Here is a 19,762-nt window from a genome sequence, read left to right as displayed (position 1 = left end):
ATTTCTGTCACCCCCTCCCTATCTCTGTCACCCCCTCCAGCCCCCTACCTCTGTCACCCCCTCCCTATCCCTGTCACCCCCTCCAGCCCCCTACACCCCTCCCTATCTCTGTCACCCCCTCCAGCCCCCTCCCTATCTGTCAGCCCCTACACCCCCTCCTTATCTCTGTCACCTCCAGCCCCTACACCCCGTCCCTATCTGTCAGCCCCTACACCCCCTCCTTATCTCTGTCACCTCCAGCCCCTACACCCCGTCCCTATCTGTCAGCCCCTACACCCCCTCCTTATCTCTGTCACCTCCAGCCCCTACACCCCCTCCTTATCTGTCACCTCCAGCCCCTACACCCCGTCCCTATCTGTCAGCCCCTACACCCCCTCCTTATGTCACTTCCAGCCCCTACACCCCCTCCTTATCTCTGTCACCTCCAGCCCCTACACCCCGTCCCTATCTGTCAGCCCCTACACCCCCTCCTTATGTCACTTCCAGCCCCTACACCCCCTCCTTGTCTCTGTCACCCCCAGCCCCTACACTCCCTCCCTATCTCTGTCACGTCCAAGAGTTCTCTGCTCTCCTCCCGTCCTTGAGCATCTCGCCCCCACCCCCTGGGTTCCCATCGCTGTGCTGTTGGGGGCCCGTCCTTTCTGTTGCTGTGGGAGGGGGTTCTGAGGTCTGGAATTCCTCTCCTAAACCTGTCCAGCTCTCCCGCACCCCGCCCCACCCCAAACCCCCTCGAAGAGGCTCCTTAAAACCAGTCTCCTTGACCAGGCCATTCAACGCATGGTCCTTCACATCTCTGGGGGCTGAAATTCAATCACATTCTCAATCGGGGGGGATGCTCCCCAATCGACCCTGTTGTTGTTGATACTGCAGCCGGATAGAAAATTTGCTCAGGCTTTAGTTCAATGCTGGGAAGAGAAAGGCCATTTGGGATCCATCCATCAGACAAGTAGAACACGTTGATTGAACTTATGGGCATTGGAAACCATCATGTTCACTGCTGAAAGAAAGGGTTGTGTTGTCTCTGACTCCAGCATCTGCACTTCTCTCTACCTCGTAGGGTTAGATCCCTCTAATATTGATTAGGAAGCAAGCAAAGTGCCCAGTGGTTGGAAAACAAATTTTCTGCGCAAGCTTTAATTCTCCTCGCAGAACTTCCAAAAGTGACAAGGCGACCGGCTTTACCTATCTCCGGTCCTGGCACAAATAGACCCAGTGTCTGTACCAAACAGGGTATGTACATGCCAGGGTTGCCACTTTAGCACTCATCCCTTGTGTTCACGTGAAAAGAGACAGTAGTGCCTCTTGCCACCTGAGGACATCCTCACAACCAGTAACATGTTGAGGTACAGTCACAGGAAAAACTGCAGACATCTGCGTACAGCAAGCTCCCATAACAGCAACGTCTTAAGGACCTGGATCATCTCTTCCACATCATGTTCAATGATACGTCTCAGTTTGCTGGCAAACAACAGAGACCATGGAATCTCCAATAATCACCTGAGAGGGCAGACCGGGCCTCAATGTAACATCTCATCTGAAACATGGCACCACAGACAGTGCCCACTCCCTCAGCCCTGACCTTCCGAAAGTGCCCACTCCCTCGACGCTGACCCTCCGACAGCGCCCGCTCCCTCGGCACTGAGGCTGCGACAGTGCCCACTCCCTCAGCACTGACCCTCCGAGAGCGCCCACTCCCTCAGCACTGACCCTCCGACAGCGCCCGCTCCATCAGCCCTGACCTTCCGAAAGCGCCCACTCCCTCGGCACTGACGTTCCGAAAGTGCCCGCTCCCTCGGCGCTGACCCTCTGACAGTGCCCGCTCCCTTGGCACTGAGCCTGCGACAGTGCCCGCTCCCTAGCACTGACCCTCTGACAGCACCCGTTCACTCAGCACTGACCCTCTGACACTGCCTGCTCCTTCAGCACTGACCCTCCGACAGTGCCCGCTCCCTCGGCGCTGACCCTCCGACAGTGCCTGCTCCCTCGGTGCCAACCGTCCACCAGCGCCTGCTCCCTTGGCCCTGACCCTCTGACAGCGCCCGCTCCCTCAGCACTGACCCTCCGACAGCGCCCGCTCCCTCAGCCCTGACCCTCCGACAGCGACCGCTCCCTCGGCCCTGACCCTCCGACAGTGCCTGCTCCCTCAGCACTGACCCTCCGACAGTGCCCACTCCCTCCACACTGGACAATAAGCTCAGCTCTCTGCAGGGGGCCTGAATACAGAACCCTCTCACTCACGGGACACGAGTGAGTTATATCCACCAAGCCGCGAGGCAACAAACATGATGAGAGGAAACATCCAGGAAAAGCTGTGACATCCCTTGGCTGGAAGTTCTGAGTGATGACCCGAAGAGGTGAGATTTTAACAGAATTTATTAAAGTCTGAAGTCACAAAATATTTAGAACTGGTCTCCCCGAAGGCTGAGAGTGGAAGAATAGACTCATGGGGAAAGGTGACTGGTGTAGCAGCTCACAAATTACTGCAGTGTAGGCCATTCAGCCCATTGTAGAGAGCCTCTTCCTTTGCAACTGTCGAACAGAAATGAGGTTTTTCTTTGCCGAGTTGGCTGTGAGCAGGGTGCACAAGCTAACTGCCCGAATCTGAGTTGCAGGTGGGGACAGATGAGGAGTGGAGTGTTAGTCAGGGTCATATCGGGCAGGGGCGGTACCCCGGCCATGGCACTGCCTGCCAGGTGCCAGGCTTTGGGATATCAGCTGAGGCCTGGGGAGGAACTTGCTGTGGGAGGGAGAGTATCCAGTTGCGTGGTCCGCAGCAGCATCAGGACAGAGGAACAGGTTCTGCACATCCTGGCAAGAAACCAGGTGCTGATTAAAAAGCAGAACTTCAAACGTAAAAACCGAACAGTAGTTGCTGAAAAGCTTCAGCAGGTCTGGCAGCATCCACGGAGAGAGTTAGCGTTTCACATTCTGCAGAAGGGTCACTGGACCTGAAGTGTTAACTCTGATTTATGTTAACCCACTCACGTACTCACTCACCAACTGACACACACTCAAACACACACAGAAGTCACACACTTACACTCACACACACACATACACTCTCTGACACTCACATACATGCACACACACTCTCTCTCACACTCACACAATTGCTCACACTCACTCATACACACACTCAATTGCTCACACACACACTCAATTGCTCACACTCACACACACAAATGCTCACACACACAAACACACTCACTTGCTCATACAGACACACACACTCACTCTCACACAGAGTCACACACACTCACTCTCTCACACACAACCTTACCACTACCTACAACAGCAGCAAGGGGAAACCTTCTGTTTTAGCTTTCGGCACTTGCTCAAAGCTGGGTGTGGAAGCTCTTATTCCTCTCTCTGTTATGGCCAAAAACTGTGATTCTCTTCCTGCTGCTGGAATGTGTGTGAGAGAATCCGTTTTACTGAATTTGTCTTTGCCAAGGGTGTGTTTATGTATTGGGATAATAACTATTTAGTGGTTAAATAATCCATTATTCTGTTAAGTTATTCCAATTCTTTCCTTTGCGTGTGTTAACTATACTGCATTAATAAAGTGTGTTTTACTTCAAGGCTGGTAGTTTGGCCAACTGAATTGTGCCCAGGACGCAACACTTGCCTTTAAAAATTTAGGGTCCAGTCTGTGCTACTTTGAGGGGATTTGGTCCATGACACTACAGATCAAGAAATAAAACAGTACAGAAATCAGAGCTGGGAACAGTACAGATTTAACCCCCTCCCAAGTTTGGAAGAATGAGAGGGAAACCCATTGAAATGTATCGGATGCAGACAGGGCTGGATGAGCATGATGGCAACAGGCTGTTCCCTCGAGCCAGGCTGGAGGGTCTACAACTGGGAGGGAGCAGGACAATTTCAGGGTAAGGGGTGAGGTGTTAGGGATTCACAGACAGCCATTTCAGACCGAAGTGATGAGACGTTGCTTCACATGGAGGGGCTAGGAGTTTTCAGAATTCGCTGCCCCGGAGCGGTTTGGATGCTCAGGAACGGGATTGGTGCATTCTTGGGCACTGCGGGAACTGTAGGATAGCGCAGGAAAACACAGGTGAGATCGAAGAGCAGCCCTGATCTGAATGATCATCAGAGCGGGCTGCCTGTTTCCCATATTCCTGTGTGGGTATGTGCCTGTTTCTGTGCGTCTCTGTGCTTGTGCCTGTTTGCATGTGTGTGAGAGTGTCTGTGTATATGTGCATGTGTGTGTGTGTGTGTCTGTGTGTATATGCGCATGTATGTAAGAGTGTGTCTGTGAGTATATGTGTATGAGAGTGTGTCTGTGTGTATATGTGTGTGTTGTGTGCATGTGTCTGTGTGCTTGTCTGTTTTGTGTCTGTGTGCATGTGTGTACGCCTGTCTGTGTGCATGTATGTCTGTGTGTGAATCTGTGTTGTGTGTATGTGTTTGTGTTATGCATATGTGTATGTGTGTTATGTATGTGCTTGTGTTATGCATATGGATATGTGTTGTGTGTACGATGTGTGTCGTGTGTGTGTATGTGTTGCATGTGTGTGTGTGTGTGTGCACCATTCCATGCCATCATTCCCCTTGAGTTAGCTACTTGAAAATGAGAACCTCGTGGATCAATGGGGGAAGAAAAACAAGGCGGGTGGAGGGATGGAAGGGGATAGGGTTAGGACCCATTAGATGCAAATCTTCAACAGCTAGCCAAGGCACGATGGGCCGAACGACTCGCTTCTGTGTGAGGTTCCTGAGACACTTGATTCTAACGGGAAAACTATTAAAGGGCAGGGGTAGGAAGATCAGTAATTTCTCACGCTCCACGACGGATGTGAACAGTGTCGGTCTGGCGGATGGGGGGGGTGGATAGGGGCTGATCGATCTCCGAAAGCTCTGGGCTCTGGCAGTGCCTTGTGAGGGAGCCCTCCGGGAAGCGGGGCAGTGCGGGCAAGGGTAGAGCCCGCTTGTGCAAGATCCGAATGTCCCGACATTGGCAGGAGTGCGGGGGAAGGCAGCTCCAGGGTGACAACAGATGGAAACTTTCAAGAGGCTGCTGCCTGCGCGGAACCAAAAACAGAGGATCCAAGGACTGAAAGCCACAGGGGTAGGGGGTGCGAGGAGATGTAAGAAAGCCATATCACCGCAGAAGGCCGTGACTTATACTCTTAACGGAACCGGTCCTTCGGCTCGCTGAATTTCTTGCGTTTCCGGCTGGAGATTTCATCCTGGCTGCAGGGAACCTCGAATTGGTAAATCTAGTCGGTGGTGGGGGGGGGGGGGGGTGCAGAAGTGGGGAGGAACGTTACAGAGGATTGGTGACATCCACCTCTTCCCACCTCGCCACTTCCCCGAAAGTCAGAGACCCCGGGACTCGCGGGAGCCAATGGCGCGTGCGCAGGCGAGATCCTGCAAACGGAGGCCAAAAGGTCTGTCCAGGGAAGGCCTGCCATTTGTGTAGCGCCCTCCTCGCCTAGCCATAACGCCCACGTTTTCTGCTGGTCCGAGGGAGGGGCCATGGCAGCCGGCCCACCAAAGCAGAGGGCCAAGGGGTAAGGGTCGAGTCCGATCACTGCACTCCCCGCGCAACAAAACTCACCTTTCTGCCAGAAGCATGAAAGGTCGGGCCAAGGGGGTCGGAGGGGACGGATCGCTGCTGCTGTCGCTTTCTCATGCCCCACTAAAAACATGGAGCCTGCAAATCTTACCCCCTTTTGAAAGCTCATGTCGAATCTGGTTCCTTTCAGGCTCACTCTGTCAACAAACTAATTCCCCTCCTCTCTCCCTCACACCTTCTGGTCCTTTTGACTGTTTGTGTGACTGAAAGGGTTAAGGACTGCTGTCAGTGCCACCGAATACATTCTCAGGGGGAGGCAGTGGCCCTAGTCTGGTTATCATTGAATCCGTCCAGGGCAGGAAGAGGTCTATATATTTCATGGTAGAGCTCTGGGGAGCCAGGATTTGGATAGGAGGGAACCAAACAGTGACAGAGCAGGAGGTAGGTCAGAAACAGTCTCGGTCAGTAGTTTCACACAGTGTAGAGATAACAAAATGTGAAGCTGGGTGAACACAGCAGGCCAAGCAGCATCTTAGGAGCACAAAAGCTGACGTTTCGGGCCTAGACTCTTCATCGGAGATGAAGGCTGATGAAGGGTCGAGGCCTGAAACGTCAGCTTTTGTGCTCCTAAGGTGCTGCTTGGCCTGCTGTGTTCATCCAGCTTCACACTTTGTTATCTCAGAGTCTCCAGCATCTGCAGTTCCCATTATCTCCTCTCACACAGTGTAGAGTTGGAGGAACACAGCAGGCTGGGCAGCATCAGAGGAAGTAGGAAAGCTGACATTTCGGGTGGGGTCCCTTCTTCAGAAACATGAGCTCTCCTGCTTCCTCTGATGCTGCCTGGCCTGCTGTGTCCCTCCAGCTCGACACTGTGTTATCTTGGACTCCAGCACTGGGCAGTTTCTACTATCTCGGAGCAGTTTCACATCAGCGGCCTCTTGGAGCCAGAGAGCTGCTCCCCCAAAGCCCATGGGAACACAATGGTTTCCCAGTTGGGGGTCTAACTCACCGGTTTATCCCGTTCTGAACAGCTTCTCTTCTTGCCTGCTGCCTTTCTCTGGGAGCTCTCGCATGGTTTCTTCTCTTCGCTACCCACCAGCACTGCTCCTTCCTTGAATCGAATCAGAGAACCAGTATGCTGTAGGAACATTCTTCCCCGCCATACCGTCACGGTCCCTTCCTTTTGCTCGCCCTCCCTCTCCTGTAGCCTCCGGGAGCAGAGGACGAGGAGGAGGCTGTTCGGCCCGCTGGTGCCTGTGCCGGCTCTTTGAAGGTGCTCTCTCGCTCACCCTCGTGCCCCACCAAAAACACGGAGCCCTACCCCCTTTTGAAAGCTCATGTCGAATCTGGTTCCTTTCAGGCTCACTGCGTCAACAAACTAATTCCCCTCCTCTCTCCACCCTCACCTTCTGGCCCTTTTGCCTGCTGTTGACTGAAAGGGTTAAGGACTGCCTTCAGTACCACTGAGAAAGTTCTCGGGGGAGGCAGTGGCCTAGTGGGGTATTATCATTGAATCCCTCCAGGGCAGGAAGAGGCCATTCGAGGCCTATACACTCAATGGTAGGGCCCTGGGGAGTGTAGCCGAACAAAGAGACCCATGGGTGTAGGTGCATAGTTGCTCGGAATTGGAGTCACTGATAGACAAGGTGGTAAAGATGATGTTTGGCATGCTTGTCTTCACATTACGACTTTGACATTACTGAGGCCAGCATGAAACGGGCAGATATGCTTCACACAGAGAGTGGTGGGCATGTGGAATGCGCTGCCGGCAGTGGTAGTGGAGTCAGATACTTTAGTGACTTTTAAGCGACTCTTGGATAGGCGCATGGTGGATAGTAAAATGTAGCGTGCGCAGGGTAGATTTATCTTAGTGGGATAATAGGTTGACACAAAATCGTGGGCCGAAGGGCCTGTACTGTGCTGTACTGTTCTATGTTTTATGTTCATCGGTCATAACACTGAGTACAGGAGTTGGGAGACCATTTTGTAGCTGTACATGAGATCACAGCGGGTCACAGCGGCGTCCCTGGAGAGAGAGAATAAGTTAATGTTTCGCGTGTAGACGACTCCTATTGGTGAGGCCACTTTTGGAATACTGCGTTTAATTCTGTGTTCCCTGCTTTAGGAAAGGTGTTGAGAAACTCGAAAGGGTTCAGAAAAGATGTTGCCGGGGTCAGATGGTTTGAACTACAGGGAGAGGCTGGGGCTGTTTTCCCTGGAGCATTGGAGGCTGAGGGGGTGACTTTTTAGAAGTTTATAAAATCATGAGGGGCGTGGGGTAGGAGGGATAGACAAGGTCTTTTTCCTAGGGTTTGGGGAGTCCAAAACTAGAGGGGCATAGGTTTAAGTTGAGAGGGGACAGGGTTGAAAAGAACCTAAGGGTCAACTTTTTCACGCAGAGGGTGGTGTGTGTATGGAATGAGCTGGCAGAGGAAGTGGGTGGGAGCTGGTACAGCTACAACATTTAAAAGGCATCTGGATGGGGACATGGACAGGAAGAATTTAGAGGGATAGGGGCCAAATGGGACTAGGTCAGAATGGTATGTCTGGTTGGCGCGGATAAAACTGGACTTAAAAGTCTATTTCTGTGCTGTATGACTCCCCAAAGCTCCACCAGCAGCACTTTCCAATCCGCAATCACTACCATCTGTAAACTGAAGGGCAGCAGACACACAGCAACGCTGCAAATCCGCCTTGGAGCCACATGCGCATACAGCACCCCAACCTGAAGCGATGACAGGCATTCCTTCAGTGTCACTGGGTGAAATGCTGGAACCCTCTCCTTCATGGTACTGCAGGTAATCTTTACTCACAAGGACTGGGGTAGTCCTAGAGGCCAGCTCACAACCAACTTCTCAGGGGCAATTAGGGGTGTGCAACAAATGCTGGCCTTGCCAGGGATGTCTACACCCTGGGACAAAGTTATTAAGAACTTCTAAAGCTCCAGGTACTCACAGACTTCATTTCGAAAAGCCTCCCACTTCGTGTTCTCTTTCCTGATAACTTCATATCCGACGTCCTGTTCACCAAATTCTCCATCTGCCAGAGGGGAGAAAGCATTGACAGTTTGAATATTTTTTTGAAATCACTTTAAATTAGAGAGAGAGAGAGAGAGAGAGAGAGAGAGAGACAGCAAGTTGTACACTGAGAGAGGGAGAGAGATACATGTTCAATCAAAAAAACTAGATATTAGTAGCTTTCCCAGTTATAGATTAATTCATAGTATGCAGCAATACAAATAGCTATGTTCAACCTGGCACTCCTGTTCCCTGACGCTCCAGGGAAAACAGCCCTAGCTGTCCCTATAGGTTGAGACCTCCAACCCCAGTAACATCTTTTCCGAACCCTTTCAAGTTTCACAACATCTTTCCCACAGGAGTGAGACCAGAATTGAACACAGTATTCCAATAGTGGCCTAACAGCCGCAACATGGCCCTCCCAACTCCCTATACTCAATACACTGACCAATAAAGGCCAGCGTACCAAATACGTTCTTCACTGCCCTGTCTACCTGCGACTCCACTTTCAGGGCACTATGAAGTTTTTATGGGACAAACTAATAAAAGAATGACCTTACTGTTATGGACCAGACCAAATCCCCTCAAAATGCATCAAGGAGATAGCCTACACCCTAACTTTTAACTTATTTAACTGCACTGCGTTCCAGACGTATAATTAATGGTAGGGCCTTGGGTAGTGTTGTAGAACAGAGAGATCTAGGGGTTCAAGTACATAATTCTTTGAAGTTTGTGTCACAGGTAGACAGGGGGAGGTTAAGAAGGTGTTTAGCACATTTGCCTTCATTGCTCAGACCTTTGAGTCTAGAAGTTGGGGCCATTGAGGTTGTAGAGGACGTTGGTGAGGCCTCTTCTGGAGCACTGTGTCCCGTTTTGGTCACCCTATTATAGGAACGACATGATTAAAGTGGAAAGGGCTCAGAAGAGATTTACCGAGATATGGCCGGGAATGGAAGGTTTCGGTTATAAAGAAAGGCTGGATGGCCGGGGACTTTTTCACTGCAGTGTTGGAGGTGGGAGACGACCTTATAGAAGTTTGACCTTCTTTAAGGGGAGGAGGGAAATTGAAAAAATACATGAGGGGCAAATTTTTCACACACAGGGAGGTTTGTGCGTGGAATGAACTTCCAGAAGAAGCGATGGATGCAAGTACAATTACAACGTTTAAAAGAACTTTGGATCAGTACATGAATGGGAAAGGTTTGGAGGGGTATGGGCCAGGAGCAGGCAGGTAGGACAGGTTTAGTTTGGGATTATGGAATGGTTGGACCGAAGGGTCTGTTTTGGTGCTGTATGACTCTGTGTGACTTGATTGGTCAAACTGCTAGGCTTTAAGCAAAACTCACTTCATTTGTGCAACACAGTTACAATATAAACTGAAAAACAATTGGCAATAATTTTAAGTCTATCGACGTACTTAACAAAACACTACGCCTTTTAGTTACTATTCATTACCAGTTCCAATATAAAAGCACATCTTATTACACTCCCACATATTTGTTTGCTGCTTTGCAAGTGTGTTTCTCAGCAGTCTCCCTGTCAAAGGCTCTACGTACTCAGTTAAAAAATGCCCTCGCTGTTTCCCATACCCAGTGTCACAGTGCTCATAGAATTCCGGGTTCAATCCCACCCTCGGGTGGCTGTCTGTGTGGAGTTTGCACATTCTCCTTGCGTCTGCGTGGTTTCCTCCCACAGTCCAAAGATGTGCGGGTTAGGGTGGGTTGGCCGTGCTAAATTGTTCCGTAGTGCCCAGGGATGTGCGGGTTAGGGAGGATTGGCCGTGCTAAATTGTCCCGTAGTGCCCAGGGATGTGCGGGTTAGGGAGGATTGGCCATGCTAAATTGTCCCGTAGTGCCCAGGGATGTGCGGGTTAGGGTGGCTTGGCCATGCTAAATTGACCTGTAGTGCCCAGAGATGTGCGGGTTAGGGTGGGTTGGCCGTGCTAAATTGTCCCGTAGTGCCCAGGGATGTGTGGGTTAGGGTGGATTGGCCGTGCTAAATTGTCCCGTAGTGCCCAGGGATGTGCGGGTTAGGGTGGATTGGCCGTGCTAAATTGTCCCGTAGTGCCCAGGGATGTGCGGGTTAGGGTGGGTTGGCCGTGCTAAATTGTCCTGTAGTGCCCAGGGATGTGCGGGTTAGGGTGGATTGGCCGTGTTAAATTGTCCCGTAGTGCCCAGGGATGTGCGGGTTAGGGTGGATTGGCCGTGCTAAATTGTCCCGTAGTGCCCAGAGATGTGCGGGTTAGGGTGGATTGGCCGTAGTAAATTGTCCTGTAGTGCCCAGGGATGTGTGGGTTAGGGTGCATTGGCCATGCTAAATTGTCCCGTAGTGCCCAGGAATGTGCGGGTTAGGGTGGATTGACCGTGCTAAATTGTCCTGTAGCGCCCAGGGATGTGCAGATTAGGATGGGTTGGCCATGCTAAATTGTCCCGTAGTGCCCAGGGATGTGCGGGTTAGGGTGGGATTGGCCGTGCTAAATTGTCCCGTAGTGCCCAGGGATGTGCAGGTTAGGGTGGATTGGCTGTGAGAAATGCAGGGTTACAGGGATGGGGTAGGAAGGTGCGTTTGGGTGGAATGCTGTTTGGAGGGTCAGTGTGGACCTGATGGTCCGAATGGCCTGTTTCCACACTGTAGGGAGTCTACGAAACCTGCTACACAGCAGCTATCAGAAATACTAAACCCCTCCCAAGGAGGTGGGAGGTTAGACCAGGCCTCCCTTCAGAACCAGGGAGCATGGAGGGCAGTTATGTTGATGTGCTTCCTTTCACTTGCTCAGCATGGGCCATCTGCCCCGACTGATCAGGGATGGCCGGGCTCAGGCAAGCAGCCTGGGGTTTGTACGGTCACACAGTCCAGGGAGGAGGTGGCCAACTGGGTTTGGCGTCACCTCCACTGGCATTGCGCTGGGGAGTGGATCTTGGTCAGCCTATCCAGCAGTTACAGGGTGGGTGTCAGGGTGAGATGGTGGCATTTGTGTCAGGGAAGCTGGCCGGATCGGAATCCCAAAAGGTGGTGACTTCACTCCGACTGTTGTGTCATTGCACTGTGTGAAATCCCAGTTCCTAATTCCACCCACCACCTCGAGAAGGTGGGGGTGAGCCGCCATCTTGAACTGCTGCAGCCCTCCTGCTCCGTGTGGTGTCGGGGCACAGTGCCCTTAAGGAGGGAGTTCTGGGATTTTGACCCTGAAGGAACGGTTGGTATATTTCCAGGTCGGGACTGTGTGTGTGTGTGTGTGTGTGTGTGTGTGTGTGTGAGAGAGAGAGAGTGAGGGGGCGGGGGGGTCTCAGAGGGGATCTTGCAGGGGGTTGGTGTTTCCATGTATCTGCTGTTTGGCGGGGGGGGGGGGGGGGGTCATGCTGTGTAGAGAGCCACAGTGAAATGTGTTCTGTAGACGGGACACTCTGCTGTGACTGAGCGTCGGTGGCGGAGGGAGCGGGGGCTTGTGGATGTGGTGCCAATCCAAGTGGGGGCTGCTTTGTCCCTGGGCGGTATCGAGCTTCTCGAGTGTTTGGTGGAGCTGCCCTCATCCAGGGAAAGTGGGGGAGTGCTCCCTCACTCTCCTGCCTTGCAGATAGTTTTTAAATTTAATTTGATGTATTAGTTTCACATGTACCTCTGTTCAGCAAAAAGCTTTGTTTTGCATGCAGTACCGGTAGATCACACCATACAATGTGCATTAGCATAATAGGACAGAGCGAGGAAAACAGTGTGACAGCTACAGTGAAGGAGCACAAAGTGCAAGATCAACATTAAATTTAAAATTTGAGCGGTCCACTCAGAAGTCTAAAAACAGCAGGGTAGAAGCTGTTCTGCAATCTGTTGGTCGGTGTGTTTAAGCTTCTGTACCTTCTGCCCAATGGAAGAGGTTAGAAGAGAGTATAACTGGGGTGGGAGGGGTCTTTGGTGACGTTGGCTGCGGTTCTGAGGCAGGGAGAAGTGTAGATGGAGTCAATGGATGGAAGTGATAATGGGAACTGCAGATGCTGGAGAATCCAAGATAATAAAATGTGAGGCTGGATGAACACAGCAGGCCCAGCAGCATCTCAGGAGCACAAAAGCTGACGTTTCGGGCCTAGACCCTTCATCAGAGAGGGGGATGGGGTGAGGGTTCTGGAATAAATAGGGAGAGAGGGGGAGGCGGACCGAAGATGGAGAGTAAAGAAGATAGGTGGAGAGGAGAGTATAGCTGGGGTGGTAGGGAGGGGATAGGTCAGTTCAGGGGAGACGGACAGGTCAAGGAGGTGGGATGAGGTTAGTAGGTAGGAAATGGAGGTGTGGCTTGAGGTAGGAGGAAGGGATGGGTGAGAGGAAGAACAGGTTAGGGAGGCAGAGACAGGTTGGGCTGGTTTAGGGATGCAGTGGGGGGAAGGGAAGATTTTGAAGCTGGTGAAGTCCACATTGATACCATTGGGCTGCAGGGTTCCCAGGCGGAATATGAGTTGCTGTTCCTGCAACCTTCGGGTGGCATCATTGTGGCAGTGCAGGAGGCCCATGATGGACATGTCATCTAGAGAATGGGAGGGGGAGTGGAAATGGTTTGCGACTGGGAGGTGCAGTTGTTTATTGCGAACTGAGCGGAGGTGTTCTGCAAAGCGGTCCCCAAGCCTCCACTTGGTTTCCCCAATGTAGAGGAAGCCACACCGGGTACAGTGGATGCAGTATACCACATTGGCAGATGTGCAGGTGAACCTCTGCTTAATGTGGAATGTCATCTTGGGGCCTGGGATAGGGGTGAGGGAGGAGGTGTGGGGGCAAGTGTAGCATTTCCTGCGGTTGCAGGGGAAGGTGCCGGGTGTGGTGGGGTTGGTACACCTGCATTCCGCATGCAGATGGCCTCAAGGCCCTCTGCTTCTTCCTGTCCCGCAGGCCCGACCAGTCCCCCTCCACCGACACTCTCATCCACCTAGCCGAACTCGTCCTCACACTCAACAACTTCTCTTTCAATTCCTCCCACTTCCTACAGACTAAGGGGGTGGCCATGGGCACCCGCATGGGCCCCAGCTATGCCTGCCTCTTTGTAGGTTACGTGGAACAGTCCCTCTTCCGCACCTACACAGGCCCCAAACCCCACCTCTTCCTCCGGTACATTGATGACTGTATCGGCGCCGCCTCTTGCTCCCCAGAGGAGCTCAAACAGTTCATCCACTTCACCAACACCTTCCACCCCAACCTTCAGTTCACCTGGGCCATCTCCAGCACATCCCTCACCTTCCTGGACCTCTCAGTCTCCATCTCAGGCAACCAGCATGTAACTGATGTCTATTTCAAGCCCACCGACTCCCACAGCTACCTAGAATACACCTCCTCCCACCCACCCTCCTGCAAAAATTCCATCCCCTATTCCCAATTCCTCCGCCTCCGCCGCATCTGCTCCCACGATGAGGCATTCCACTCCCGCACATCCCAGATGTCCAAGTTCTTCAAGGACCGCAACTTACCCTCCGCAGTGGTCGAGAACGCCCTTGATCGCGTCTCCTGTATTTCCCGCAACACATCCCTCACACCCCACCCCCACCACAACCGCCCCTAGAGGATCCCCCTCGTGCTCACACACCACCCTACCAACCTCCGGATACAACGCATCATCCTCCGACACTTCCGCCATCTACAATCCAACCCCACCACCCAAGACATTTTTCCATCCCCACCCCTGTCTGCTTTCCGGAGAGACCACTCTCTCCGTGACTCCCTTGTTCGCTCCACACTGCCCTCCAACCCCACCACACCCGGCACCTTCCCCTGCAACCGCAGGAAATGCTACACTTGCACCCACACCTCCTCCCTCAACCCTATCCCAGGCCCCAAGATGACTTTCCATATTAAGCAGAGGTTCACCTGCACATCTGCCAATGTGGTATACTGCATCCACTGTACCCGGTGTGGCTTCCTCTACATTGGGGAAACCAAGTGGAGGCTTGGGGACCGCTTTGCAGAACACCTCCGCTCGGTTCGCAATAAACAACTGCACCTCCCAGTCGCAAACCATTTCCACTCCCCCTCCCATTCTTTAGATGACACGTCCATCATGGGCCTCCTGCAGTGCCACAATGATGCCACCCGAAGGTTGCAGGAACAGCAACTCATATTCTGCTTGGGAACCCTGCAGCCCAATGGTATCAATGTGGACTTCACCAGCTTCAAAATCTCCCCTTCCCCCACCGCATCCCAAAACCAGCCCAGTTCGTCCCCTCCCCCCACTGCACCACACAACCAGCCCAGCTCTTCCCCTCCACCCACTGCATCCCAAAACCAGTCCAACCTGTCTCTGCCTCCCTAACCTGTTCTTCCTCTCACCCATCCCTTCCTCCCACCTCAAGCCGCACCTCCATCTCCTACCTACTAATCTCATCCCACCTCCTTGAACTGTCCGTCTTCCCTGGACTGACCTATCCCCTCCCTACCTCCCCAGCTATACTCTCCTCTCCACCTATCTTCTTTTCACTCCATCTTCAGTCCGCCTCCCCCTCTCTCCCTATTTATTCCAGAACCCTCACCCCATCCCCCTCTCTGATGAAGGGTCTAGGCCCGAAACGTCAGCTTTTGTGCTCCTGAGATGCTGCTGGGCCTGCTGTGTTCATCCAGCCTCACATTTTATTATCAATGGGTGGAAGGTTGGCTTCTGTGATGGACTGGGCTGTGTTCACACCTGTCCGTAGTTTCTTACAATCCTGGGCAAAGCAGTTGCCGTACCAAGCCATGGTACATCCAGACGGGATGCTTTCTCTGCTGCATCAATAGGTATCGATAGTCCTCGATAGGTATGTCCCTGTCAGGCAGGGAGGAAGTGATAAGGTATGGGAACCGTAAGAAATTGTATCTCTTGATAAGCGGAAGAGGGAGGCTTATGTGACGATGAGACGAGATGGTTCAGATGAGGCGATGGAGAGTTACAGATTAGCTAGGAAGGATTTAAAGAGTGAGCTAAGGAAAGCAAGGAGGGGACATGAACAGATATTAGCAGGTAGAATAAAGGAGAACCCTAAAGCTTTCTATAGGTATGTGAGGAATAAGAGGATGACTAGGGTAGGAATAGGGCCAGTCAAAGACAGAAGTGGGAAGTTGTGTGGGGACACTGTGGAGATTGTAGAGGTCCTAAACAAATATTTCACTTCTGTTTTCACTCAGGAAAAGGAGAATATTGTAGAGGAGAAAACTGAGTTACGGGCTTCTAGAATTAAAAGGATTGAGGTTAGTAAGGAGGAGGTGTTATCAATTCTAGAAGGTGTAAAGGTAGATAAATCCCCTGGGCCGGATATGATTTTTCCGGGGATTCTCTGGGAAGCTAGGGAGGAGGTGGCGGAGCCTTTAGCTTTGATCTTTGAGTCGTCATTGTCTACAGGTTTAGTACCAGAGGAATGGAGGGTTGCAAATGTTGTGCCCTTGTCCAAGAGGGGCAGTAGGAATGAGCCAGGTAATTATAGACCAGTGAGCCTTATTCTGTTGCAGGAAAAGTTTTGGAAAGGATTATAAGAGATAAGATTTATAATCATCCAACAAGCAACAATTTGATTGGAGACAGTCAGCATGGATTCGTCAAGGGCAGGTCGTGTCTCACAAACCTCATTGAGTTTTTTGAGAAGGTGACCAAGCATGTGGATGAGGGTCGGGCAGTTGACGTGGTGTACGTGGACTTCAGTAAAGCCTTCGATAAGGTTCCACATGGTAGGCTATTGGAGAAAATACGGAGGCACAGGATTGAGGGAGATTTAGCAGTTTGGATTGGAAACTGGCTTTCTGTAAGAAGGCAACGAGTCGTGGTTGATAGAAAATATTTAGCCTGGAGTCTGGTTACTCGTGGTGTGCCTCAAGGATCTGTTTTGGGACCACTGCTGTTTGTCATTTTTATAAATGACTTGGACGCAGGCATAGGTGGATGGGTTAGTAAGTTTGCAGATGACACTAAAGTCGGTGGAGTGGTGGAGAGTGTGGGAGAATGTAGCAGGTTACAGGGAGACTTGGATAAACTGCAGAATTGGGCCGAAAGGTGGCAAATGGAGTTGAATGCGGATAAATGTGAGGTGATTCACTTAGGGAGGAATAATAGGAAGGCAGAATACCGGGTCAATGGAAAGATCCTTGGTAGTGTAGATGTGCAGAGGGATCTTGGTGTCCATTTACATAGATCCCTGAAAGGTGCCACCCAGGCTGATAGTGCTGTTAAGAAGGCTTACGGGGTGTTAGGTTTTATTGGTAGAGGGATTGAGTCCCGGAGCCATGATGTCATGCTGCAACTGTACAAAACACTAGTGCAGCCTCACTTGGAATATTGCGTGCAGTTCTGGTCGCCCCATTACAAGGAAGGGTGTGGAAGCACTGGAAAAGGTGCAGAGAAGATTTACCAGGATGTTGCCTGGTCTGGAGCGCAGGCCCTATGAAGAAAGGCTGAGGGACTTGGGTCTGTTCTCATTGGAGAGAAGAAGGCTAAGAGGGGATTTAATACAGACATACAAGACGATCTGTGGATTAGATAGGGTGGACAGTGAGAGTATTTTTCCGAGGATGATGACGTCGGCTTGTACGAGGGGGTATAGCTACAAATTGAGGGGTGATAGATTTAAGACAGATGTCAGAGGCAGGTTCTTTACTCAGAGAGTGGTAAGGGCGTGGAACGCCCTGCCTGCCAATGTAGTGAACTCAGCCACATTAGGAGCATTTAAACAGTCCTTGGATAAGCATATGGATAATGATGGGATAGTGTAGGGGGAGGGGCTTAGATTAGTTCACAGTTTGGCGCAACATTGAGGGCCAAAGGGCCTGTTCTGCGCTGTATTGTTCTATGTTCTATCTATAAAACTTGGTAAGAATCTTTATGGACAAGCCCCGAAGTGGACATGGACAATCTTTGAGAGAGTAAGGGTTGCTGAGTTGCTCTCCTGCCCAATCGTGTCCATCCATTTGTCGCCCTTTCAGGAGACAGATTGTGGACAATACAGCAGTCCCTCCGAAGCGTGAATAAAACGCACTGAAATGACAAAGCGTCATCAATTAACCTCGCTGACCTGATCTGTTCCATCACCGGGAGGATCAGCCTGGACTTTTCTTCCCTAGGTCTCTGGAGTCTTGAGCCTATATCATTTTGACACCATGGGAGGGGTGGGATCCTCCAGGCTAAACCTGGCTCCACACCTCACTGGTCCTGTCACCAGAGTCAAAAGGCATCCTAGGCATTTGGCTCTGTAAGTCAGCACGATTCAGCTACATTAACCAAGTAAGCCCTGGACCCGATCCCTATGGTCAGCCCAGTTCAGGTTGGCAGGGTGCCAGGGAAAGGTGATGAAACAATGTTGGCTGTCCTCCAAATCAAGGAGGAGTGCGGTGTGCCAATAACATGGGGTTTTCACTTCCTAGGCTGCCATCCACAGTCACCAGATTCAGAGAATCCCCACAATGTGGAAGCAGGCCATTCAGATAAAGTCAAGACCACAGTGATCCTATAAACAGCATCCCAACCAGTCCCACCCCTACCTTATCCTTGTAACCCTGCATTTCTCATGGCCAATCCACCCTAACCCGCACATCCCTGGGCACTACGGGATAATTTATCACAGCCAATCCACCCTAACCCGCACATCCCTGGGCACTACAGGGCAATTTAGCACGGCCAATCCACCCTAACCTGCATATCTTTGGACTGTGGGAGGAAACCAGAGCACCCAGAGGGAACCCCATGCAGACACGATGGGGGAATGTGCAAACTTCACCTAGACAGTCGCCGCCATGGCTCACCAGGAGTGGTGAAAAGTAAGGGATGGCCTCATGACTCTCTTGGTTCTGCGTAATGAGGCACGATGCCTGCAGGGCGCTTAATGAAGATGTTGCAGAGTGGGGTAGGAGGCAAGTGGGGCATCTGGCAGTGGTGTAACAGGGCTGATGCAGTGATCAGGGAGAAGAGGTGTGTGAACAGGAAAGCAGAAAAACATGATCAAAGACAGTGGTCCTCGATCTGGCTCCTGCAGCCGCGGGAGGCAACAACACTTACCGCTGAAGCAGGGCTGTTGTTCTTGGGGCTTGACTTGTCCACAGTCTTCTCAACTTCTGGCGATTTCTTTGCTTCTGCAAACACAGTGGGAAAGTGTCTGAGCAATCACTCCATGGGGTGTGTGGGGAGAAACGTACACATCTGAGCCTTGCGGCTTGCTTAAGGACAGGGCCTACCTGCATTTTGCCCATCGGCCTTACCATTTCCGGGAACAATCACCTGGGAAATGGTCGGACTTTCGGCCGGCAAAGAGTCCTGTGATCAAAGCGCAACAGGAATAGTATCAAATGGAGAGAGAAGGCAACGTACAAGCCAAGTGCAGACAGCAATGAACGACATTGAACACGACCTCAAATATTGATGGTTACAGCGGCTCAGTGGTTAGCACTACAGCCCCATGGGGCCAGGGACCCAGGTTCCAATCCATCTTGGGGAAACTATCAGTGTGGGATTTGCACATTCTCCCCGTGTCTGCGTGGGTCTCCTCCGGGTTGGAACTGGGCAGGTTGGAAGACTTGAGGGGAGTTGTGGGGAGAATTTGAGACTCGCTCCCATGGCAACAGGGGGAGAAGGGGGAATGCATTCCCATGGGGAGTGTGGGGGTGGCGGGAAGAATGGTGGGGACTTGCTCCTGCAGGGAGTGGTGTGGTGGTGGGGGGGGAGAATGGGGGACTCGCTCCTGTGGGGTGTGGTGTGGGGGGGGGTGGAGAATGGGGGATTCGCTCCTGTGGGTAGTGGCATGGGGTGGGGGGGGAGAATGGGGGAACTCGCTCCTGTGGGTAGTGGTGTGGGGGGGGGTGGAGAATGGGGGATTCGCTCCTGTGGGTAGTGGTGTGGGGTGGGGGGGGGAGAATGGGGGAACTCGCTCCTGTGGGTAGTGGTGTGGGGTAGGGGGGGAGAATGGGGGACTCACTCCCACGGGGACTGATGGGGGTCTTGCTCCTGCAGGGAGTTGGGGGGGGGCAAGATTGGGGGACTCACTTCCTCGGGGAGTGGGGGTAGATTGTGGGATTCTGTCCCACGGGGAGTGCGGGAGAATGGGGGACTTGGTCCCATAAAGAATGGGAGAGAATACACGACTCACTCTGGCAGGGAGCGGTCAAGGCACATTGTAAAGATGCATTTAAGGAAAGAGCTGAGTAAACAAATAGGAGAGAGCAACAGAAGAATGATAAGTTCATAGTAACTGCCCCTTTACCCGGGTGAGAAGTGAAAGGGGCTCACTTG

General features: G+C 52.0%; 1 protein-coding gene across 1 annotated transcript in view; it reads right to left on the bottom strand.

Annotated features, from left to right (window-relative positions):
* Positions 1-5,147: 5,147 nt before the first annotated feature.
* Positions 5,148-19,762, bottom strand: part of hormad1 (HORMA domain containing 1) — a 49,329-nt gene continuing 34,714 nt past the window's right edge. Inside the window, exons 11-15 of the mRNA XM_059643033.1 lie at positions 18,712-18,790; positions 18,536-18,609; positions 8,492-8,575; positions 6,546-6,647; positions 5,148-5,237 (exon numbers count right to left, since the gene is read on the bottom strand). Coding sequence (XP_059499016.1) covers positions 5,148-5,237; positions 6,546-6,647; positions 8,492-8,575; positions 18,536-18,609; positions 18,712-18,790 — 429 coding nt within the window. The remainder of the gene's footprint in view (positions 5,238-6,545; positions 6,648-8,491; positions 8,576-18,535; positions 18,610-18,711; positions 18,791-19,762) is intronic.

The sequence above is a fragment of the Stegostoma tigrinum genome, chromosome 47 (assembly GCF_030684315.1).
Source record: "Stegostoma tigrinum isolate sSteTig4 chromosome 47, sSteTig4.hap1, whole genome shotgun sequence".
NCBI lineage: Eukaryota > Metazoa > Chordata > Chondrichthyes > Orectolobiformes > Stegostomatidae > Stegostoma > Stegostoma tigrinum.
This window is presented reverse-complemented; position numbering and strand designations above follow the sequence as displayed.